The sequence below is a fragment of the Thamnophis sirtalis genome, unplaced genomic scaffold (genome assembly GCF_051295495.1).
Source record: "Thamnophis sirtalis isolate CommonGarterSnake01/CBP01778 unplaced genomic scaffold, rThaSir2_p1.2 scaffold_8, whole genome shotgun sequence".
Lineage (NCBI taxonomy): Eukaryota > Metazoa > Chordata > Lepidosauria > Squamata > Natricidae > Thamnophis > Thamnophis sirtalis.
Genome location: NW_028261388.1, coordinates 30,421,505 through 30,447,294, shown reverse-complemented (window position 1 = coordinate 30,447,294; position 25,790 = coordinate 30,421,505). Strand labels below are relative to the sequence as shown.

Sequence of the window (25,790 nt, the reverse complement as noted above, 5' to 3'; positions counted from 1 at the left end):
ATTGCTTCTTGGCTGAACTGCAACTACATACCCGTAGGCAGTTGCAAGTGCTGGTAGAAAGAGCAATATAATGCCAATTAAAATATATTTAGATACCCTGTTTTTCAAAAAAAGGTCACAAAGTGTATTAATTTTGCAAATTTGATTGACATGTATATTAGATAAACCTTCTGAAACTTCGAATATTATGGAGTTCAAGGCTTTAGGAAGTTTCTATGCATTTTCCCCATTTTCTTTTCCTTTTAGTTGACTTTGAAGCAAAAGTTATACATTGCCACAATAGTATGAGAACTGCTCCACTATGATCCATTTCAAAATAAGCATATTTTTAAGATGAGATAGACTGCTTTGTTCTAGTTCTAAACCATATTTCTCCATTTATTGTTTTCCGAGATTTTCAAGTAATTCAAACAACTTAATTTTTGCTGCAAATTACAGTTAACCTAGGCAAAATATTTCATTTTCTATCCATATGGTAGAACTTATGAAGTAGAAATGCTTCTTTTTTTTAGAAAATAGTTTTGAATGATTTCTTTATCTTAATAGACAACTACTTGATTATGCCATCTGGGAATCTTCAGATAGTCAATGCCAGCCAGGATGATGAAGGAACTTACAAATGTGCAGCCTACAACCCTGTCACCCAAGAAGTAAAAACATCTGTTTCTAGTGAAAGACTCCGTGTGAAACGTAAGGAATTATTTCTGAATATTTGGGTTTCTTGGTTCAAAACTGTTGAACAATGGCATCCCTACTGTGTAAAGGTTCCAGTAGCATTCAGTATAGTTTGTCTTCCTTTGTTCACCTTCTTTTTTTGATCTCATATTCACATATGTTTTTTGTGTGTCTATTACATTTAGCATGACTGTTTCTAAAGATTGCACTTCATTTTTGTAAGTATTTCTGTGAGTTACAGCTATTTGTGTGATGTAACTTTAGCAAAGGAGATTTCTGAGAACTTATGTTGATGCTTGCTATGCTGGAAAAGGTTATAAAATTATTTGAACTCTACCAGTCCATTGTTAGGCATATTGTGTACAAATGGAGGCATTTCAGTACAATTGTTACCCTCTCAGAAGTTCACCAACCACACCACACCACGCAACACCCTCCCAGGAGTTCATCAACCACACCACATCAACCACACCAAAAGCAAGGCATTTGGTTTCATCTGGGCAAGGTGCTAGGTTTCAAACCACCAGGGTAATGTCTAAAGAGCTAAAGATCTTACTTGTGTTCGTGTGTTTAGTCTTCCTCGTTAGGATAACACTGAATAAGAATGGTATGCCTGGCAGGGCTGCAAGGAGAAAACTGTTGCTCTCCAAAAAGAACATGGTTGTCTGTGTATAGTTTGCAAAAGACTATGTGGAAAATCCAGAACGCTAAAACAAATAGCGGATGGATGAGACAAAATAGAATGTTTTGGTCTTGAATCAAAAGTGTTGTTTGGCAAAAGGCAAATACTACACTCCATCTGCTTTGCTGCCTCTAAACCAAGATGTATTGCCATCAATGACAGAACTATGAATTCTGAATTGTACCTGCCAATTCTAAAGGAAAATGTCAGGTTAGAGGTTCCTGAACTAAAACTCAAAGTTGTATAGGCAAAGAATTGTTAAAGCAGAAGCAAGTTAATATTGAGATGGTCAAGTGGAAGGCCTGACCTTAATTCAATAGAAATGTTGTAGAAGGACCCAGAGCAGAACATTCATGTGAGGAAGTCCATTAATATCCTTGAATCAAAACAGTGAAGAGGAATGGATTAAAATTCCTCCAAACTGATGTGCAGGATTGATCAATAGTTATCAGAAATGTTTAGTTCCTGTTATTGCTGTTTAGTAGAAAATATCAATTATTTGAAAGCAAAGGTTCACATAGGTTTACCACACATAAAGATGTAACTTTGGATACTTTTTCTCAATTAATCAATAAACAAGTATAATATTTTGACTGCTTTGTTTAATTGAATTCTCTTTATTTAGAATTTATGTAGAGGTCAGGTTTTAAATCATATTTATGCAGGAATATTGGACATTCAAAAGTTCACAAATTTTTAAGGTAGTACATATATTTTTTAAAAATCACAGAAATGTTGGCAAAAGCCATCAGCATCTATTCTCGCTGGACTGAACCTAGTGACCTTTGAAAGTAGTAGATGATTTACCACTTAACTCCCTATTTCACCCTTTTGATAGTAATTTGTTTCTTGTTTTCTATTAAGTATAATTCACTGAAAACAAGGGATGAATGGTTAGAAAGATGTGTGCCATAAGGGATAGAATGCTAAGTGTTCTGATCACTAGATTGTAAATTAGATCCACATGCATACTAGTAACAATAAATCTGGCTGACTATTGAGAAACATTAACTGATCATCCTTGCTTGTTTTTGTGAGGTAAAATAGAATAGCAATAGCAGTAGACTTATATACCGCTTCATAGGGCTTTCAGCCCTCTCTAAGCGGTTTTACAGAGAGTCAGCATATTGCCCCCAACAATCTGGGTCCTCATTTTACCCACCTCGGAAGGATGGAAGGCTGAGTCAACCCTGAGCCGGTGAGATTTGAACCGCTGAACTGCTGATCTAGCAGTAGCCTGCAGTGCTGCATTTAACCACTGCGCCACCTCGGCTCTGAATGAAATGAAATTTGTAAACATTTCAAGTATCAAAAAAGGAAAATTAAAGTAATATGTGATAGATCAGAGGTGTCAAACTTGTAGCCCGTGGGCCAGATGCATCATGAATTGGCCACGGCCATGCTTACCCCCAGTTTACAGAAGGGGGAAAATGTTGTGATACATCATGTGACGACAACATGATGCCACGAGTTTGACACCCCTGTGCTAGATTGATATCTTAATTTTCTAAAGTGTCCATGAAATATTATGTGGCACTTTTCTGCAGCACAAGTTACAAAACTGGTGATGTTACAAATGATTCTTTTTGGTAACTTTGGTAAAAAAAAAAAGGCCAAGTTTTAGATCTTTAGTGATAAAGTTTTAAAGACAAAGATGCTGAAACTTTATAATTTTGTTTAGTATGTTTTTAAGAGACAGCCATTTATTTTGGCTAATCCTGTTTTATAATTACTTTGCTTTATCTGATTTTGCATTAGGCTCAACAGCTGAGGCTGCTCGCATAATTTATCCCACAGAGGCCCAGACCATCATAATCACCAAGGGACAAAGACTCATTCTTGAATGTGTGGCTAGTGGGATTCCAACTCCACGTATTACTTGGACTAAAGATGGCTCCAGTATCTCTGGCTATAATAAAACTAGGTTCCTTCTCAGCAATCTTCTGATAGATACAATCAGTGAGGAAGATTCAGGGACTTACAGCTGTATGGCTGACAATGGAGTCAGGAAAGCTGCATCAAGTGTCATTCTCTACAATGTTCAAGTATTTGGTACGGAAAGTTGTAACTTCTTTTCTATGTTTGCTCTATTAATAGTTGTATGGATTATATATTTATATATTTCAGACAAAAGCTCTTTATTTATAATGCATTAATTTGGATTTATATACAGAACAGAGCATTGAACATAACACGCTCTCCAAAATCTGAAATTCTGGCCTTGAATATGCAGAATTCGACTTCACTATAATTTTCAGAGCAGTTTTAATTTCTCAGTTTGTTGGCTGGACGGGATTGAAGTGGGAAGGAAGTGTTTCTCTGATATCTCTCTTTCATTCCCTTGAATTCGTAATATAAAGTCATTCCTGTCTCTTGAGAGGCCCTAACTTGTAAAATGCACAAATACTGTGCATTTTACACAATATATAGGCTATACATGCAAGTATAGGTGTAACTGTGGGGGTGATTGTCGGAAATCACTTTTTATTACTGAATAATCTAGTGCAGTTTAAGCATTCATGATAGACAAATAGTGCCATAATTCTATAAGTAAAACTATTTCTCTTTGTGTACAACTTTGTCAGCAGCATACTTCACAGAGTTCTCTATTTCAGAGATAGCCATTCTTTCATCATTCTCCAAATGACTGGCATTATAATTGTATCTCCTTTTCAGAACCTCCAGAGGTTAGTATGGAGCTAGCCCAGAAAATCATCACTTGGGGACAAAGTGCAAAGTTTACCTGCAGAGTTCGAGGGAATCCGCAGCCTTCAGTGGTGTGGTTGCGCAACGCAGTTCCCCTCTTTTCCAGCCATCGAATGCAACTTTCTCGTAAGGCTCTTCGTCTTTCTAGTGTAGGGCCTGAGGATGAAGGAATATACCAGTGCATGGCAGAAAATGAAGTTGGGAGTGCGCAAGCTATGATACAGTTGAGAGTTTCCCAACCAGGTAAGTCTCTAGTGAAGTTAAGGTAACAGAATAATCATCTTTGAAATCCGTCCCTCCTTGTTAGACTAAGGGGAGACGTAATAGTTTTCCAATACTTGCCATAGGGAAGACGGTGTGATTTAAGAAACGACAAAAGCCAGTGGGTAGAAGTTTTCCAGTGGGTTGAAGTTTTCCAGAGAGAGTTCCAAACTCAAAATAGAAAGTCAGTGAGAGCTGTTAGAGAGTAAAACAGCCTGTATCTTGGTGCTCCAGCACTGAGATTTTTCAAACAAAGATTTGACCATTTGTGAAACCTGTGAAACCTCCAGTGTCTTTTCCAGTCTTAAAGTTTTCTTCTTGATTATTGAGACTGATGAAATGTTCATTGTAAAATATTGGCTGGATTTGCCAAAATGTATGTTTTCCAAGTGTTAAACATGGCCATTATCTTCCCTCTTATGTTCCAGAAATGAGTCAGATATTACTGCAGGGACCTGTTGGAGATTCAGCACAATCTGCCACCTCATCTATTAGGTTTACCAATAGTGAAAAAATGCCAAAAGGAAAAACTGTTCCTTTGAAATCAAAACCTACAGCATCAGCAGCATCTGTCCAGTGTACCTCAAAAGAACTGGTTTCTCCAGCTGAGGCCCCAGTCATACTTAGTTCTCCTCGAACTACCAAAACTGATGGATATGAATTGTTGTGGCGGCCACGGCATGATAACAAAACACCTATCCTCTACTATATTGTAAAGTATCGCAAGGTTAGCACATTCCAATTAATTTTTTATATGACATCTGTATTAACAGTAATATCAATTTACAGTTTCCATGGAAAGCGCTCTCTCTCTCCCTCCCTCTCTCTCTCTCTCTCCCTCCCCCTCTCCCTTTCCATATCTATCTTATCTATCTATCTATCTATCTATCTATCTATCTATCTATCTATCAATCAATCATCTATATGCCTACTTATGTAGCATCAGCCTTTTCTTCCTTTTATAATCAACAGAAGTCTTGTCCTGTGCACTAGTGTTAAAGGTTGTGGACAGGGGGGTTCACTGTTGAGTATTAACATAAAGAAACACCATGTAGATAATTTAAAGGTGAAGGTAAAGGTGCCCCTCGCACATATGTGCTAGTCGTTCATGACTCTAGGAGGCGGTGCTCATCTCCGTTTCAAAGCCGAAGAGCCAGCGCTGTCCGAAGACATCTCCGTGGTTATGTGGCCTGCATGACTAAACGCCAAAGGCGCACAGAACACTGTTACCTTCCCACCAAAGGAGGTTCCTATTTTTCTACTTGCATTTTTATATCCTTTCGAACTGCTAGGTTGGCAGAAGCTGGGACAAGTAACAGGGACTCATGTGGTGCTTGGGATTCCAACCGCCAAACTGCTAACCTTCTGATTGACAAGCTTAGTGTCTTAGCTACTGAGCCACCAGGTCCCATTTACAGTAATGTAAATGAAGATGAAAATCAGCAGAGAAGAAATCTGAAGTGATGGAAAGAGGCTCTCTTGCCTGATGATTTCCTAGATAGTATCTCCTCTCTTCTTTCCTCAAGGTTATTCATGATTTCCATTACAAATATGTCCCAAACAGCCAGGTGAGCCCAAACAACACAAGGTTTCTGGAGCTCAATTCATGAGGAAACTGGTTTAAAGAGCAAATCTTACAGCCCCTTTCCCCAGTCTCCTGCCTTGTGGGAAATGCTCACCCCAGTGCTAGGATAATGTTTGTATTTAGAGAGGAAGGGGTTACATGACAGCAGACACACAATGAGAAATACACATAGAAAGGAATGTGCTAGTGCTGGCTGTTTGCCTAGTGCGCTCTTGCTTAGGAAGCAAAAAAAAGCAAGCCTCCAGTGTGAAATTGATTAGGATCTTGTCATTGTTAGGCAACAGATGCAAGTCAGCTGGCAGGTTCTAATCAACTAATTAAGGTCCCAGAGCTGAGCTTGTTAATTTCCCTTGTGCACATTTTAGGGATGTGCTATCCAGAGAACAAAAATACCTCATGAGTACATGACTTATTTAGGCAATCTGCACTGTGAGGAGAGAAAAAATAGGTCAGGATAATAAGTGCTAACTGACTGTACTGGCAAATGTGACTGAGAGAGAGACATTGTAAAGGTCATAAATAGAGGCATTGGTCACAGTTACTTTATCATCACTGTTGTATCTGTGAATGGTCACTGTCCAAGAGACTCGCTAAATGAAGACTATCTGTACTAAAATGTATATAAAAGTTCAGTTTTTAACCATGGCCTTACATAAGGCATATGTACAAATAACATTACCAATATTACTATCAACAATATTAATGTTCGTTGTGATAACATTTTAATAATAATGTTGCTAATATTAACTATCATTAGTTTCTGCTTCTGATCTATTTCTCTCCTGATATTTTATTTTTTATGAATGAGGACTTGAAAATATTGAGATTTGTCCAGATTAAGTTAAGCTTCTTCAACTTTTCAGATATCAGTTTAAGCTTTCTTAATATTTATTTGGGGTTCCCCAAGTTTGTGCCCTCCAGATATGTAAAGCCCATAATTGCTTGATAGTCAAATATTTAAAAAAAGGTGCTATATATTCTGTTGTGCACCCCTAGAGTTGCTTGTTTGTGAGATATGTAGCTATGCAATTGAATTTAATAAATAAATAAACAATCCATTTTAGGCATACTCTTTTTATAGCCCTTTACCTGCCATAAAGCTTGTCATATCTACTGATTATTGTGCTCATCTTTTTCTTTAAACAGGTCATGAATTTTTCAGATAACTGGATAATCCGAGATGTCCCTTCCAGCCAGTATCATTTGAGCCTAACAAAATTGGATCCAGGAAGTTTATATGAAGTGGAGATGGCTGCTTATAATTGTGCTGGAGAGGGCCAGACAGCCATGGTGACCTTCAGAACTGGTAAAGAATAACTATTTTAGAATGCAGTTGTTATAAAGTGATTGATTTGTCCTGATATTAAGGAGATCTTTTCCAGCTGGTGTTCTCTTGATGTGATGGACTCAGCAATCATGTTGGTTGAGACTCGTATTGGAAAAAGCTATGTAAAATTGCCTTTAGTATTAAGTTATTTATGCTTTCTTTCTATAAATACTTGCTTTTTTAGCTATCAGTTTTGATAGTTATTTAAGGATGTGTTTTAGAGTATACATGTTATGACACCAAATTCTGGGTGGCTACAATCCCTAATATGATCTTACTTCTTCTAATGTCATGTCCGTTTCATATGCAAAGTCTTAGTCTAGAAAGAAATTCATCCGTGCAGTCATATTCTTAAGAAAACTTAAAATGGAAAAGTTAACTGTGAAAACATTTTCTCACAAAGAAAGCATCCAGATTGCCATATTCATGTTAATTAAAGCGATGTAATTCCTTGGAATGCAAATTCCCACAGAGTGGTGAAGTTTACATAACATCAGTAGCTACTTAATATAATTCTCCTTGGTTAATTATTTTTGTCTTGCTTAGGACGACGACCAAAACCAGATATTGTTGCCAGTAAAGAACAACAGTTCCCGAAGGATGATCCAGGCATTGGCGCTCGAAGTAGCAACCAGTCAGATAATAATCGCCTGTCCCGTGAGTCACCTCAGAATTATAGTAACAATATTTTTGGGATCTAGAAGCCAGTTTATTTGAAAAAAAAAAGAACTGGAAAAGACCAGACAGCAATATTGAAGGAAAGTCAGAAACAAGACTATACAAATAACAAAAGAGAGAATATTTATTCTCTCACTTGTCTCCAGCCCTTATTAGGTCATATCTCTCTCCAGAGACAGTGTTTTTTTTGGCATGAAGTATTTCACATATTATTAGGAAACAACATTTTTATATTTTAAAAAAATGTTCTTAAACTAAAAGGATATTGGAAAATAAAATAAACAATTTGGATTTCTAGCTGTTCTGTGATATACCAGATCAGTTTACATGGGCTGGTTGAACATTTGATGAATCTAGGGCAGATATTGGTTATAAATTGGAAACTAAAAACAATTTTTATTCATGTCTTACACATTCCTGACCCTAACCATCTCTTGTTATTAGTGTACTATAATTCTTCCAAAGGAAGAGAACTCTACATTTAAGACAATATTGCCACCAAAAGATATGCATGCATACATACATACATACATACATACATACATACATACATACATACATACATATTGTTATGTCAAAGCACCTGGTATGCCCAAATATGGGAGGGAGCAGTGATCTGCGGTGAGGTCTGTGGCTGGTGAGGCAGTCCTCTCCGCCGACACCCCACTGTCTAAAGCGCTTTCTTTCTTTCACCCGCCTGTCAGAGCTCAAGTGGGCGAAATAAAGCGGCAGCCCGCCAGCTCAGGCAGGAGAGCTGGCGGGCTGCTGCTTTCTTTTGCCCGGCTGCCGCTTTCTTTTGCTCTGCTGCCGCTTTCTTTTGCCCGCCTCTGTGCCGCGGACACAGAGGCGGGCAAAAGAAAGCGGCAGCCCGCCAGCTCAGGCAGGAGAGCTGGCGGGCTGCTGCTTTCTTTTGCCCGGCTGCCGCTTTCTTTTGCTCTGCTGCCGCTTTCTTTTGCCCGCCTCTGTGCCGCGGACACAGAGGCGGGCAAAAGAAAGCAGCAGCCGGGCAAAAGAAAGTGGCAGCCGGGCAAAAGAAAGTGGCAGCCCGCCAGCTCAGGCAGGAGAGCTGGCGGGCTGCTGCTTTCTTTTGCCCGGCTGCCGCTTTCTTTTGCTCTGCTGCCGCTTTCTTTTGCCCGCCTCTGTGCCGCGGACACAGAGGCGGGCAAAAGAAAGCAGCAGCCGGGCAAAAGAAAGTGGCAGCCGGGCAAAAGAAAGTGGCAGCCCGCCAGCTCTCCTGCCTGCTGCGGACACAGAGGCGGGCAAAAGAAAGTGGCAGCCGGGCAAAAGAAATCGACAGCCCGCAAAAGAAAGTGACAGCTCAGGCAGGAGAGCTGGCGGGCTGCCACTTTCTTTTGCCCGGCTGCCACTTTCTTTTGCCCTGCTGCCACTTTTTTTTTGCCCGGGTGCTGCTTTCTTTTGCCCGCCTCTGTGTCCGCAGCATAGAGGAGGGCAAAAGAAAGCGGCAGCCGGGCGAAATAAAGCAGCAGCCTGCCAGCTCAGGTGGGAGAGCTGGCGGGCTGCCACTTTCTTTTGCCCGGCTGCCACTTTCTTTTGCCCGGCTGCCACTTTCTTTTGCCCGGCTGCTGCTTTCTTTTGCCCGCCTCTGTGTCCGCGGCACAGAGGCGGACAAAAGAAAGCGGCAGCCGAGCAAAAGAAAGCAGCATTTCACTGGGAGGGAGCATACTGCTTCCCTTTTGCCTTTCAGCTCCACACTAGGCACCTTCCATGCAGAAAACCATTTTGAAAGGCATATTTAGGCATACCACGTGCTTTGACTTAACACCTAATCATTTCCTTGGCTCAGCTGATAAGGGAAGAGAGCTTGTGGCTTAGAGGTTAATATAACTGCCTAATATGTAAAAACAGCCCAGTGCAGACATCCTATGCAGTGTCCGGTTTCCCCTCTTGTCAATCAAAGTTTGTAAATTCCAGCTAAAACCAAACCTTGTGTTTCTCTTACTGTTCCCCAAATAAAGATCTGTGTTTGTAGCTGTGCAAGAAGGCAAATTTATCTAAATCCTTGATAGGCATCAGGCTTCAAAGGAGAGCAAAGTCAAAAAGAGAGGTTTATTAATAACTATTGATTAAAGATAATTAGTTGCATCTCATTAGATTCCCCTGTGCCTGCCAACTATTCTCTTATCTCTCAGAAAAACATATTCCCTTCCCTCTTTCCAACACAAACTTCAAAAACAAACACCATTACCAAAAGCCAGGATAGAGTCCGGATAAGAGAAACTGAAAGCAAAAGAAGAAAGGAGAAAACCACCCTGGCTGGAGATCAGTTGAAGGATCATCCATCAACAATGGACAGGGACTCCCCCAAAATTGAGAAATGCTATTTTTACAACCTATAAAAAACAGTTAGAATTCACCAGCCAAATGTCCCTTCTCAAGCAATGGCCAACATAAAGGACATCGGCATCTCCTCTGCATTTGTTAGATTTGTTCCTCTTCAACAGTTTCTTGTTTATTTTTCAGTCAATATAAATTGTTCTATCCCCTCAGATTGGGTTCGATTTAGGCAACAAACACTTCTTGAATAGGTAAAGTACACGTGAGCTCTACCAAACTAAATTTATGAACTTCATGAACTTTACCAAACTACTAAAGGAGAATATTTGCAACTCAGGGTTGAAATGAGGGGTCCTTGGTACTCTGAGCTTGTTTGTTTTTTTTGCAGATGTTTCATTACCCAAACTAGGTAACATCATAGGTTCATTAATGATTTGGGTAATGAAAGAAAGCAACAAAACTCAGAGAGCACCAAGGCGCCTCATTTTACCAAACTGGCTAAATTCCTTCCTTTATTCACTTATTGGAAGTCACTTATTCACCTCTTCTTTTTATGGGTGGTAATATTTTACTTTTTAAAAAGTAAAATAAAATAGTCACTTGGTGAAACAGAGTTATAAAAATTTTTCTGATTTTTATGATGAAATTATTGTTTTTCCATTCACAAATGCTGAATTTGACATTTTAAACACTAGAAGCAAACCACAGTGGTTTCAGCTTCACTCTTCCAATCTGAAACTGAGATTAATTTCCTACCTGTTATATAACTTTCTTATTCTTTACAGCTCCCGAGGCTCCAGATCGTCCCACTATCTCAGTAGCATCTGAGACATCTGCCTATGTGACTTGGATCCCACGCGGGAATGGTGGGTTTCCTATTCAAGCATTCAGAGTGGAGTATAAGAAACTGAAGAAACTCGGTGACTGGATGTTAGCCAGGAGTGACATTCCCCCTTCTCGTCTCTCTGTGGAAATTAAAGACTTAGAAAAAGGTAGATTGACCCTTCCCAACATGCATATCTTTTGGTAAAGGTAATCCTCGATTTACAACACTTCATTTAGTGATGGTTCAAAGTTACAACATCATTGAAAAAGTGACTTATGACCAATTTTCACACTTACAACCTTTACGCTATCCCCATGGTCACATAATCAGAATTTGGATGCTGTGCAACTGGTTCATATTTATGACTGTTGTGCTGTCCCAGTCATGTGATCCCTTTTGCAACCTTCTGACAAGCAAAGTCAATGGACAAGCCAGATTCACTTAACAACCCTGTTACTAACTTAACAACTGTAGTGATTCACTTAACAAGTGTGGCAAGAAAGGACGTAAAATGGGGCAAAATTCACAACAACTGTCTCACTTAACAACATAAACTTTGGGCTCCGTTGTGGTCATAAGTTGAGGACTACCTGTACTTTCTATAGTGGCTTACAATATGATGGTAACTAAACATTTTATTATCCATACCAAGGAAAAAGAAAATACAGGTAGTCCTTGACTTACGACTACAATTGAGTCCAAATTTTTAACTGTTGCTAAGCAAGAAAATTCTTGCTTTTTATGACTTTTCTAGCCACATTTGTTAAGTGAGTCACTTTGTTAAGTGTTGACTGCTTGACAGAAGGTCGCAAAAGATGGCCACATGACCCCAGGACACTGCAACAATCATAAATACCTGAGGGTAGAACAAGAAGCAATGGGTGGAAACTAATCAAGGAGAGAAGCAACTTAGAACTGAGGAGAAATTCCCTGACAGTTAGAACAATTAATCAGTGGAACAGCTTGCCTCCAGAAGTTGTGAATGCTCCAACACTGGAAGTCTTTAAGAAGATGTTGGATAGCCATTTGTCTGAAACGGTATAGGGTTTCCTGCCTAGGCAGGGGGTTGGACTAGAAGAACTCCAAGGTCCTTTCCAACTCTGTTAATGTATTGTATTATTGTATAAATACATGCTAGTTGCCAAGCATCCCAATTTTGATCTCGTGATCATGGGGATGCTGCAATGCTCCTAAGTGTGAAAAACAATCATAAGTCACTTTTTTCAGGATCTTGTGTTTTTTCTCCCTACTTCTAAATATTTATTTATTATTTATTTATCATCTCCATCTGCCAGTTCCCTCACATAGGGGCTCTGGGTGGTGTACAATAAAATATTAAAAGCATAAAAACTGTATATAAAATGTTAAAAAGGGAAAACAAATGTTAAAATTAATTAAAAGTTGGGAGAGGGCTTCAGGTCTCAAACCAGCCCCAGGGCTGAAGGCTCCTTTGTCCACACACACACACCCCGAAGCAAGGTTGCAGAACCATATTTTTACTCTCTTCCTGAAGGCCAAGAAATATCTTTTCTTCAGTCTGCTTTTGGGATAAAAAAAAAGAAAAAGTAATTAAGGTACTTAATTACATGTAAGATATGGTCTTTTTCATTTCATTTCATTTTTCATATGGTCTTTAATGTCAGGATTCCAAGTAACGCCCCCAATGAAAGAAGATCCCGAGGCTTGAGCTTCCTCAAAGTTCCATTTGATTGAAGATGTCATATTGACACATCTGGGAAAACCCGAATCTGAAAGTTTCCAGGTTTTCTCCACCCAAGTGAAAGTTCAAGACCCTGCCCAGCACCCACATGTCCATCACATAGTCCAACAGGCACCATCCCAACTGGAAATACTTCCCAGTCACAACATTCAAGGTGCAGGGCAACATGACTCTCTGAAAAAGGAATTTTATTTAGACTATATATCTCTGATACTCCATATAATCCCCCCACCCATTTTCCCACAGTAGAAAATGTGGCAGGCCTGAAGGCCCAATGTAAAAGATAGCTTCTAGGCCTTCTATTGAATTTTCATTCAATAGAAAATATTAACTGTTATTATCTGACTATTAGAACAGACTTCATCGCCTGAAGGGGAAAAATAAAAATAGGGTTTTTTCAGTGGGATTGAAATAATTTAACAACCGGTTCTGTGCCCTAATAACCAAGTGGGTAGGCGTGGCTTGGTGGTCATGTGACGGTGGGCGTGGCCAACTCAACATCACTCCAGTTGATGGGCACTTCGCCTTAGCTGTTACAATGGAGAAAGGGTTAACCGGAGAGGCAGTTTCTGTAAGCAGGGCAATAAAGATGAGGCTAGAAACAACACCAGAATGCCTTCCTTACAGAATTAGCCCTGTAAAGTGGAAGAAACAAAAGGAGATTTCTTCCAACAACTGGTTCTCTGAACTGCTTAGAAAGTTAACAGATGGTTCTCCTGAATAGGCACGAACTGGCTGAATCCCACCACTGGTTTTTTTTGCTATGTTGTTTATGTCAGTGGATTAAGGAAATGCCAATAGAATATAATGCCCAGTTTTCAGGAAGAAATTAGCAAACGTATTACAATGGTCAGATGTCATTTCTCTAGCTAACTATTTTTCTCAATTGCTTTTTGTTCAATCCTATAGGCACATCTTACAAATTCCGGGTGCGAGCATGGAACATACTGGGGGAGAGTGAACCTAGTGCTGCATCTAAACCATATGTAGTATCAGGTTACAGCAATCGTGCATATGAGCGTCCTGTTAGAGGTCCATATATCACTTTCACTGATGCCATTAATGAGACAACCATCATGCTAAAGTGGATGGTAAGTGTGAGACAGAAAACTATAACTGGTGTGCAAAGATCGGGCTATTTTTTTTAAACAGCAGTAGACTTTATCTAATTAAAATTGTACAATATTTCTCAGAAGACTGTCCCTATGTTGTTATTTTTATTGCTAATGCAAATCATGCATTGAATAATGCAAATTTAACACCTTAGATTTCTCTATTGCCGTAGATAGCATGGCAATGTTTAGTGCTTTTAAACATGTGGGAGCTTGATTAGCTTTCATGCTAATTGGCATGAAAAATATAAATTTAAGCAAATTGAATATGAAAATAAGTTAAATCTGAATATAAAAACAAATAATCTTCTGTACTAATGATCCTTCAGCCTTTCACACCTATTAATTGATTGTCTTTTATCAGAATTTTGTGCAAGTTAGCTGGCAATTCAATTAATAAGTGTGAAATTTGCACTTACATATGGAGGTAGTCTTACATCAAGATTTGGCCAATTAGATCCACGACAAAACTTCCACTTTCTTTCTAGATCCATCTTGACAGCTATTCTCCACCGACCATTTAATCAGCAAGTTCTAGAAAAGCAAGAAAATATTTCCTCTTCCTTCCCCTGAATAAACAATTTCTTTATAGTTATTCTATTACAAGAGTGGTTTTGAGAACTACTTCTGGGTTGGGTTTGGTTTATTTCATTTTTTATTTTGCTGTCGTTGTTGTTTTTACAGTATACCCCTGCCAGCAATAACAATACACCAATTCATGGATTTTACATTTATTATCGACCAACTGACAGCGATAATGACAGTGATTACAAGAAAGATGTGGTGGAAGGTAAGAAATGATTACTGGGTTAGATTTCATTGAGTACTTCTACAAGATGCCTTTATTTAGTCATTTGCTAAGGAGCAGAGCTGTTTATATAATAAAATACAAAGTAGTATAAACTAAGGCGGCTGATATTAAGAAAACAATTTTCATATCAGTGTGAAAGACAATATATGACAATTTGTAGATGTGTAACCATGTGTAATGGATATGGTGGAAGCAAGGATATTTACAGGGATATAAAATATACAGAGGTGTAGTGAATAACATTGATGTAAATTACTGTTATTTAGTTTCTTTTCTTATCCCAAGCTTTATTTCTTTGTCTTAGACTTAGGAGTCATTTATTACTCCTTCCTTGCAATCTGAGTTAAATTGCTTAGCCTGAAAGAGAATAGTGTGCTGGGTATGTATTTTCAAACAAGGGAGAAGAAAAGTTTCATGTTTTCACTGATTACCTAGAATATAATGTTCAAATTAGCCTTGATATCAGAAATATCCATTTACTGTAAAGATTCAGGATGGAATGATGAGGAGACAAAAAAGTAATCATTGTGTGTATTGTTTTTGTTCAGGTGACCGATACTGGCATTCTATCAGCCACCTACAGCCAGAAACTTCATATGACATTAAAATGCAATGTTTCAATGAAGGTGGAGAGAGTGAATTTAGTAATGTGATGATGTGTGAAACTAAAGGTAATTAGTCCTAAAGCATCTCCAGAGAATCTGTAATCACTAATTAGTCTACAATAATTTTTTGAACAGAAAAGTCTCAAAATACACTGTGTTGCTGAGAAAACAGTATAAAACCCAAAGTCTCAAAATACACAAGAGTTGCTGAGCAAACAGTATAAAACCAACAAAGGCAAAAAGTTCAATTACAGATGCATTATATGCACAGTTTGAGGTTCAGGAATAAGTCCCTGCTGGTATTAGATGAGAGAAAAATGTACAAGCAAGGCAGGAAATATCTAGACATCTCAGCCTAGTTGATGGGAAAAAATGACAGTATAAAACCCAAAAAATGATATTTACATATTAAAGATCAAAAAGATGGCTTAACAGAATAGATCATGTTTCAGTAACTTGAAACAAATAACTTGAAACAAATAACAAATATGATTTTTCCCCTTCTGGTGGCCTCACAGAAACTCCATTGAATAAATATAGTTTGTAAGATGTGTGGCCTTCCTAATCTGTCTGGAACTAGTTATCAGCAGCCATAGCATTGGCCATGCTGGCTAAAGTTTTTAGGCATAGATGTCACCAATCTGTGGCAGGACACAGATTCCCACTTGTTCAGTAAACAGACTTACAGTTTTACATCACTGAAGTAGAAGAAAACTACTAAGTGATCAGCACTAAATATTAGCAGATTGGCCTATAGAATGAGAAGATTGAATCTGTGATGCAGATGTAAACTCTTAGACAGTAATTTATTAAGTTTGAGATACAATTTCTTGTTGTTGATCCTAGTAATGAATAGCAGAAATGGTTAAAACAGCAGACTACCTACCTCTTTGAGCATTGTGGTCTGAATACTCCAAACACGAAAGTATTCATGATCTGGGCATACAATGAAAAGAAGCTTCAAAAAGGATGACAGTGTGGACTTGACTAGAAGTTTGGTGTCAGAGTGAGAAAAGGGGACAGGAATTTCCAGACATATACATGCAATTCTTCTTGATTTACTGTTTTGTTAATATATACAGTAACTTTAGCTTAGCAAACTATACATAATATAGTTCTATAAAATTTCAAATGGAACTCTGAAACTTGCAGTCCTTTCCACCAGCCAGTTTTGATGTTTGCATATCATTGAACTTGATTTTGGTCCACAGGAGAATTTTTTTTTTTAAATTTTGAGACCATAGCATCATCCAGAACCCACCAGGGCAACTCATCCTCTCTCACTTGGAAAGAATTACACATGATAATAATATATAGCATTATGGGAAGTTGACTATATCTCCCATCATTCCAACCATCAGTATTTGTGCTAGGAGGAAATGAACATTTTTGTCATTAAAAGATAAAGCAAAGGACGAGAAAAAAGTTGTGGCAGAAAGAAATTGAAGAATGGAGAAGGCCTTATGTAACATGAAAATCTAACGGTGCTTTTTCCTCCCCCCTGAAGCTCGAAAATCATCAGGATTGCCTGGTCGTCTTCCACCATCTACAGTATCTACAATACAGCACCCACCACTCAATAGTGGCCATACTGTCTTAGGGGCAGGAGCCATGATGGCCCGATCCAGTGACCTGTCATATTTGATTGTAGGTGTGGTGTTGTGCTCCATCGTCCTCATTATTGTGGTTTTTATTCCATTTTGCCTTTGGAGAGCTTGGTCTAAGCAAAGTAAGTACCTTGAAGAGCCAAACTATATAAATTTTTCCAGAGAAATCTTTTCCCCTGCATGTACAGAATGTACATGTTTGATTTGAAATTTACAGTCTCTTAACAGGAAATAGTAGCTGGTTGAAATATTTTAAGCTATAAACAACCCCCAAATTTGATTACCTGGCTTATGTTAATAATAATCCAAAGTACCCTGACACCACGGTCCCCTCCATTGATTTGCAAAAAGGGGAAGTTCATATTATTTTTCACAGCTGCCAAGCAATATAACTGATTAGTGGTTAGAATGCAGTATTGCAAGCTAATTCTGCTGACTGATGACTGTCAGCAGTTCAGCAGTTCCAGTCTCACTGGCTCAAGATTGACTTGGCTTCCATCCTTCCGAGGTCGGTAAAATGAGGTCCCAAATTTTTGGGGGAATTATGCTGACTCTGTAAACCACTTAGAAAGAACTGTAAAGCAATGTGAAGTGCTATTGTTAGTGCTAGCAGCATAATTGCATAGATAGCTAGATGATGTATAGATGAGGTAGGTAGATAGGTAGGGAGAGAGAGAGAGAGAGAGAGAATATAAAAGTCTAACACAGAGTTCTTGTATAGGTCGCCTTCACTTAACAACTACAGTTGGGACTGGTAGGTCCATCCCTAAATAACACAGTTGTTAAGTGAACCATCAAATAACCATGACTTGCAATTTTACTGCTAGCTTCTCTATTGACTCTCCTTGTCGGAAGCTAGCTATGCACAACTGGTGTAAACAGCCACCAGTTGCAATGCATCCAAATCTTGATTATGTAACCACAGGAACATTACAATAATTGTAAGTGGAAGGACCCCTAGTTTTGAAGATCACTAAACAGAGCAATAGCAATAGCAGTTAGACTTATATACCGCTTCATAGGGCTTTCAGCCCTCTCTAAGCGGTTTACAGAGTCAGCATATTGCCCCCAACAACAATCCGGGTCCTCATTTTACCCACCTCGGAAGGATGGAAGGCTGAGTCAACCTTGAGCCGGTGAGGTTTGAACAGCCGAACTGCAGAACTGCAGTCAGCTGAAGTAGCCTGCAGTGCTGCATTTAACCACTGCGCCACCTCGGCTCATTAAGCAATTAAGCAATTAAGGATTGGTTGAAGTTATAATGCAATGAATGGGGTAAGGTGGGGTATGAGCAGGAAGGTAGGATTTACTGTTGGAAATGCTTTGTATTCTCTGCAACATAGTCCCAGAATTCTAAATTTCATACTATAAGAATTAAAGGGCATGCATGAGGAGGAAAGAGGAGAAGCTAATTGTGGGCACAAACACAAAAATCTAGGTCCAATCTAAATCTTTTGTTTACACTTGTGCTACTTGATCTATATTCCCGATCTAATCTGTATATTTCTTTGTTTCAGAGCAGGCTATAGACTTGGGCTTTCCGGGAGCAGGACTGCTAGTACCATCTTGTCAGTATACCATGGTGCCTTTGCGAGGTGTTTCTACTCCTCAAGTTAATGGGCTACATTATGCAAATGGTGGAAATGGTCATTTTCCCTCTGCTACAGTTGGATATTCATATACAAAGTCATATGATTGCAACTCAGATGAAGCTCAACAGGTAAATTGTTCATCCATCTTTGGAAAATGTTAGGTAACCTACTTCTCATGCCTGTCATAAAATTTTGGCTAGTATTCAATGTTGGATATTTCTTGTAAGGTTTACCTTACAAGATAGAAGTCAAAGGAAAATGTTTGCCAGAAATATTATTTTCCGACTTAAAGGATTCAGTGATAATAAGCAAATAAGTGTTGTACTGTACTTAAAAATACTGCATAGTTGATTAAAGTAGAACCTTTGAGTTTATAGCTGGAGAAACAAGCCCCAAATTCACTCTGTATATAAATAATAGAATATCTACTTGCATTCTAAAAGACACCAACATAATGTTTCAGTGGGTATTTCCAGTTTTACAAATCAGCTTAATTTTTGTAATGCTGGATCCAATCTTATTGCTAAATTTTTAAAATTGAGTGCCTGCTGCATCACTTCTTAACTGTTGACTTGAACTGACTTGACATCTAATCCTTAATCTTTCTATTTATGTTCTAATGTGCTTATTTTTCTTCTGTTCTCAGCAAAATGAAACCAATGCTTTTCTGCAAGGGAGGGCACTACAAAATGGAAACAATATATCTGAACCCCAAAGGTATGGTTTATTTCTTGGAATATTTTCCTCTTTGGTTTGATAGAGAATGGGATATTTTATTGGGCAACCTTTTTCTCTAAAATCTTTTTTTTCATGTAGATTGAAAAATTAAATATGTTGAAACCATCATTTGATTCTTCTTACTCAAGTATGGCCAATGTACATAATCACATAATATATCCAGAGTATGGTAATTTGACTCCGATCATTTGTGCCTGAAGTGAGAACTATGGGTTGAACTTTGTTGTCTTGGCTAATCATATTTTCAGGGATCTTCTTAAATGCTAACATTCAAAACATCAATACTGTTTCTATTCAGTTCTTCAACTTTTGCATGATTCTGGTGTTATTATATAATAGACACATCCTGGCATTTGAGTATTTAGAGTATGTTTACTTTAGTTATCTATAGAACATTCACTTATACTATTCAAATCATGTGTTTTACAATGCATAGAAATCTTGTCCTCCTAAGAAATAATTAGCATTTTAACACATAGTATCTCTATATTAATTTGTAAGAGTGCTTTTCATTTGGAATATCAAATGTGAAAGAAAGTTAAGCACTTGAAAATGTCTGTCTTACTTTTACTATCTGTATACATAATAAATTCACTGATGTCCTCACATGCTCCTCTCACATTTAGGCTTACTAGCCCTGGGCTGGAACACAGTTCTTTTCTCTGTGGTCTGCCAGATGACTCCATAAATCAACTGTTACAGCAACATGACAACTGCCAACACCAACACCACCATCATGAACAACTTCTTAGTCTGTGTCACTCGACACCAGAAACAAAGATGGGAAATTCTACTATGGAAGACATGAGGAATCCTGTCTTCCATAAAGGTCAGTACCAGAGAGATCTGAGATATTTTTTTAAAATAAGAAGAAAAATTATTCATTTGAAAAAGAAGAGCAGACTAAATGAAGATCAGTGCACACAAGATATTTCTATTCACACAGAGTTTTGTGTTATATATGTATTAAAAATTAAGCATCTTCAAGAAATAATCTATTAATAACCAGTCTTGCTCATTAGGGATATTTGTATTTCTTGTATTATTTATATTGCTAGCTAAAATCTGTATAATCTGTATTGTTAAATTATATTAAAAATGTTAAATGTTTCAATTCTTGCACCATCTGGTAGAGCCGCCAAAAACATGAATAGATTGGTGTGGATCTGAAATAACTGAAATGTCTACATTGATTGTCAGGAACCTTTTACTAATATGTATCTTAGTAAGCTATAGAAATGTACGTTAGATTCCTTTATTAATCAAATACCAGTGAAAATTACTGAAATTTATTTTCTTTTACCAGTAGTTCTTAACATTATTAGCTCATGTCTTGTCATGTATAATGTATCAGTATATATTCTTAACTTGTTTCTCTCTAAAACTTATGCTCTGAGATATTATGATCTCAGTTTTTTATAATTTGGTTTCACTTCAAAATACTTTGAATAGAAGAGTCTGATAAAGAATGCAATTTGATTCTTTACATTTTCAGATTCCACTTGCTGTCTTGGTCTAGTCCCTGTTAAACACACAGGGGGAACAGATTTATGCCAAAAGAGAAGACATGTGTGGCCCACAAATCCAGAGGATGTTTCTTCAGGAGAAAGCTCAGAGAAATATTTGAATAGCCTGCCTCTACATAATTCCTCAGATACTTGTTCCAGCATCAGATAAGAAGCTGCCTTACAAAGATTATTCTAAACAGAGAAAAGTTTATTTATTTTTATATTACATTTTTATTTATATATTTATGCACTTGTAAATAGATGTACATGTGCCTTCTATAATTACAGAGAGGAATTATATCATGTGAAAATTACAGCAGGGAATAAACCAAGATTAAGTCAACTATATATATATATTTGTTAGATCATGGACTTGAAAAGACAGATTACTGCTTTATGTCTTAAAAGGGCATTGGAGCTTTTCTTCATTTTCCAATTGCTAGAATTGTATTTCTAATGATGAAACTATGGGAAAATCTTTTTCTATAATCGCATTGGAAGATTTTTACTGCAGAATGCCAAATACAAAACCTAAAGCACCATTTACCTGCATTAAAAACAATATATATACTGTGTGCCAGTAATGAAAAAATCACCATGCTTCAAAAATAAAGCATTTCTCCTTTTTTATTGAACTTGTTTTTGTAAATATTTGTTTGCTTTTTAAATCTTGACAACTATAAAATGATCCCTATAGTTCTTTTAATTTAAAAAGTTCACTGTACTATTTCAGTTAGGAATCAACAAAAGTCATTCAATAAAAGGAAGCCACATTTCATAAATATACCTGCATATCAATGCACTGACTACATTCTTGCCCTTCTTTGTTATTCCTCAAAAAGCTTTCTGTGGAAAGACAAGCAAATTTCTCCATATTATATTTAAATAACCTTTTAAAATTACTATTCCACAGTTCTAAAATTCAAAGCTTCTTCCTTAGTATATTTCTGCAAAACATGAATTCTTCTTCCTCTAAATTAATGCATCCAATCCAGTCAAATAATAAATCCAGACACACCTTCTGCAATCACATAGAGTGTAAAGGCAACTGCTGTTACAATGCATAGCCCAGAAATGGGGAAAGGAAGGACCAGACCAGAAGAGCTCTCCATCTTCATTACTGGGTGTTTTTTCTCTTCTCCTGCTTCTCCTTCAGAGCACCTTCAAGGTCTTTGGCAATTGTCACAAATTGAGAGTAATTATTTCCAAGCAAAATTTTTGAAGTGCTCTTTAGCAAGACATATAGAGATGCAGTAACATGTATTCAACAACTAAGATATTTAGAACCAATTTTTTTCCAAAACATTCAAGTGGAGACTTCATTTTTTAAGAGTGAGGAAGTCTTTTACGGATGACAGAAAAACACAACTGGTCTCCTGATTTTTTTTCAAACTAGGAACCAGTCATTATAGAGACCCTTATAGAGCTCATGTTTGCTGTTGTACCAGTAGTGAGGAGTAAATGGTCATGCTACCTGCCCTGAAAAACTGTAACTGGGGGGGAGGGGGATTGGCACCCAAGGCTCGCTCACTTAGGGAGTTCCATCTAAGATATATTATTTTAGCTATTAGCTAGTTCTCTGATCTCCCACCATGATAAATCTGCTCCCTCGTTCTGCCCCCTGCCTCCCAATACTTGCTTGGCTTGCTAGATCTATATTATCTTTATCTCTCTGTGCCATTTCGGTTCTCTAAGTTACCCGCTTTCCTTTCCAAGTGTCCCCAAAATCAGCTATTCTCCTCTCTCCTTCCATTCTCTTACTTCCAAGGAAATTGAAAAACAAAACAAAACCCAGAGCTCTGGCTTTCTTCTTTTTCTGAAAAATATTGTAGACCAGGGGTGTCAAACTCACACCGTCACATTGTTACCTGACATATTGCAACTTTCCCCCCCTTTCACTAAACCAGAGGTGGGTGTGGCCAGGGTGTGACACATCTGGCCCATGGGCCGCAAGTTTGACACTCCTGTTCTAGACCAACATAGAACCAGACATGCTCAGAAAGGGAAAGGGAAAGAAATACAGACTTCCAAGATTATTATTTTTTTAAAAAAAAAATGGGACTGAGAAGTGAGACTTCCAAGAGTCAACTGCTTAAAAGTAAGATTACTATAAAGAAGTAATATGGTAAGACTCAGGCTCAGTAGAGTGTTTAAAATTTAATTACGCCCATATGCTTTATTACATAATATAAAAGTTAAATTAGAATCTGAAAATATTTCCATATGTTAGCTATGAAAATTATAAGCAGTTCACATAGCTGAGCAGCCACCAAGTGACACTGCCAATTTCAAAGTCTGTAACAGTTTAAGATACTGTAGAAGGAATAGTGATGATATGAGAATGCTCTGCTGATAATTTTTTTCTCAGTCAACTGCATCTTGACAGAATGCCAAGGCTTGCCCCCATTTTCCAGGTTATTGGTGGTTTGGGTCTGGCTTAGTCAGTTTCTCATGTGCAGCATGCCATTGAGTAGTAATACATTATTGTTTCATACTGTGATAAAGACACAGTTTTACCAGCAAACCGGGAGAACAAGTTCCCATTTGCAGACTGTTCCTTGTTTGACATGTACAAATATGTATGTTGGGTTAGGTAATAGAACTATTTGTAGATTTTTGAGACCCTTCATATATCCACAGAAAACCCAACTGATTAGAAGAATGAGAGATACAGTCTATTTTATCCAGAATGATTCTATATCTTTAATAACTGTCATTCAAATGGTACAGGTTTTCTCAATCACTGCATCTCCAGAGAACTTATCATCTTAAAGTTCAACCTAAACAATAGTTCAAGGCAGAGCATTTCTTCCAGAATTAAAATAAACAAGGGTAAAGTCTCAAAAGCACTTTACTGGCTAGATACATGAAATGAGTTATATTAAAAAAAAAAAACCCAAGACTAGGACACTATTTAATCTATAATCTCATCTCTCTGGAAAAGATTTTGAGAGGCTGGGAAGATACGACCATCTTTTCGACTCAGGAGAGTTATTTCTTCTTTCAAGACTTCAGCTTCTTGGGCTTGCAGCTGAACAAGTGCAATTAATTTTTCCCTTTCCTCAATATCTGCTCTGCGAGGTCCTTGAAATTCTGCTCCCTGTAAAATAAAATCCAGAAAGTTGTCTAAATGTCAGTAATAATCATTCGGATTGGTTGTTGTCCAGGACAACAGGGCTTGTGGTAGGTGTTGAGTTCCTGAACATCTGGTGACAAGTGAACTATGGGACACAGGATTGTTGGTTGAGCAGCTGCAGAACTACTGCAAGAAAATTTGTTTAGTGGTCATCAACATAAGTATACAAAGGCTAAAACCAGAAATGATAATACTGCTAATAGAAATCAAGTCCAATGAGAAGACAATATCTGTAAAGGGGAAAAAACTACACCAGTTCTGGAAAGAATCTCATCCAGAATCAAAAACAAAGAATAAAAGCTAGCAAATCAATGTTATATTACTATACACTGTATAGTAATGCAAAATAAATATTCACAGAAATAGAATGGGAAGAACACTTAAAAAATACGAGCATTGACCAAATTTCCACCTGTCAATTACAAAAGCTACTGGATCCTCACATATACTATGCCAATTGAGCATAACATGCTAGGTTCTTTGGAAGAATACGGTACAAATGAAGGCCAACAGGAGCTAAAGAACTGCCAGCTATAATTTAACATTGTTAAATACACATTCTTCACAACAAAACAATCCAAGTATGCTATCCCCTTTTTGGCCTGATGAAAAGTATGTTTTTGTTTGCTTGCAACCTAGATAAAAAGTGCAATGTGTAACTAGATTAAATACCTTAATTATGGTGATTAAACTGTGGTCTTATACACAATAAAGGTCATAGATCAATTTGAGAATCTTGAATAGTAGCCGCATATACAAAATAAGAAATAATGGTTTTGTTACAACTACTATAGAAATCTTAAAAGATAAAAGAAAATGCTTTCGGGCTGACTACTCATGAATTTCTAAACAAAATAACACATACCAAGTTGTTCTGCAGTGAATCCACTTTAGCTTCAAGTTTCATCTTTTCTATGCAAAATGCATTCATTTGTTTTATTTTACTAGTATTTTCTTTTGTTACCATCATCTGCTGCTGACGCATCTCAAAAATTTTATTCTGGAAGACAGCATATTAATGAATGTATTAATAACTGTATCCATATCTGATATTTCCACTTGAGAGCTCAAGATTTCCCCTCACTTATAGCAGCCAATTTAGTACTGACTGAGAACTCAATCAGTGTGCATTAGTAGTTAGGTAGGAATCTGAAGATGTACCACCCTCTCAAAAACAACCTCAATATTCGTAAATTACAATGAAGTTGACTTCTGAGTTAAGCATTCGTGTGATTTTGGCAGTAGGACAAAGGCCTTTGACTTTGATATTTTATGGAATTTATCTTTTTAAATAAATTGTAATAAACCGTTATAGATACGCAGTCAAATAAATCAGGAGAAATACGGAAAGACTAAGTATTATATTGAGTGTCATATGTATCTAGGAAGAATTCATGCTATTGGTGCAGAGCTGAACCCCGCTCGGCTTCCTCTCCAGCCCCCTGCAGCACACTTGATTTCTATTTTCTGACTGATCTCACGCAGGCCAGACAGGAACAGGCAAAGGGCCAGATGTGGCCCAGAGGCCGTAAAATACCCAAGTCTGCCTTACCCAGTACACCAAACCAGGTTTTTTAAAAAAAATAAAACTAGAAATAAAAATAAAGCATGAAGTGACTAAAATGAGATACAAGTAAGATTATTTAAGTTTCTCTCCATTTTTTCAAAAGGCAATGTCAACAAAAAAATTTAAAAAATCAAAGTTTCTATTCCTGAGATATATTTTTTTTGCCTCTTACTTCTCTGAGCCAATAGTTCACCATTAAAATTTTTGCTAACATTGTTTTCAACCTTGCATATAATTTGTACAAAATAAGAAAATAAATTACAGGAAATACAGTATGTGGTTTAATGCAGAGTGAACTTTTTTATGAGTCCGTTTTTTAACCATGCCCCAAGCTTCTCCCAACACCAATCTGTTTGATA

At 37.5% G+C, this 25,790-nt stretch overlaps 2 protein-coding genes across 3 annotated transcripts in view; one reads left to right on the top strand and one right to left on the bottom strand.

Annotated features, from left to right (window-relative positions):
* The window catches only part of BOC (BOC cell adhesion associated, oncogene regulated), a 66,602-nt gene extending 45,239 nt beyond the window's left edge, over positions 1–21,363 (top strand). Inside the window, exons 5-19 of the mRNA XM_087721351.1 lie at positions 547–690; positions 3,116–3,409; positions 4,034–4,306; positions 4,753–5,051; positions 7,056–7,215; positions 7,783–7,893; positions 10,995–11,201; positions 13,665–13,846; positions 14,552–14,657; positions 15,227–15,349; positions 16,791–17,012; positions 18,408–18,610; positions 19,129–19,199; positions 19,847–20,049; positions 20,716–21,363. Of these exons, the coding sequence (XP_087577477.1) occupies positions 547–690; positions 3,116–3,409; positions 4,034–4,306; positions 4,753–5,051; positions 7,056–7,215; positions 7,783–7,893; positions 10,995–11,201; positions 13,665–13,846; positions 14,552–14,657; positions 15,227–15,349; positions 16,791–17,012; positions 18,408–18,610; positions 19,129–19,199; positions 19,847–20,049; positions 20,716–20,897 (2,780 nt within the window). The 3' untranslated portion in view covers positions 20,898–21,363. The remainder of the gene's footprint in view (positions 1–546; positions 691–3,115; positions 3,410–4,033; positions 4,307–4,752; positions 5,052–7,055; positions 7,216–7,782; positions 7,894–10,994; positions 11,202–13,664; positions 13,847–14,551; positions 14,658–15,226; positions 15,350–16,790; positions 17,013–18,407; positions 18,611–19,128; positions 19,200–19,846; positions 20,050–20,715) is intronic.
* Positions 21,364–23,406: 2,043 nt separating this feature from the next.
* CFAP44 (cilia and flagella associated protein 44) overlaps positions 23,407–25,790 on the bottom strand; it is a 56,486-nt gene continuing 54,102 nt past the window's right edge. The window contains exons 34-35 of one of the 2 annotated variants that reach the window (XM_087721347.1): positions 24,730–24,864; positions 23,407–23,828 (exon numbers count right to left, since the gene is read on the bottom strand). In XM_087721347.1, the coding sequence (XP_087577473.1) occupies positions 23,643–23,828; positions 24,730–24,864 (321 nt within the window). In that variant the 3' untranslated portion in view covers positions 23,407–23,642. Of the gene's footprint in view, positions 23,829–24,729; positions 24,865–25,790 lie in introns of those variants that run through there. The other variant, XM_087721348.1, reaches the window with a different exon arrangement.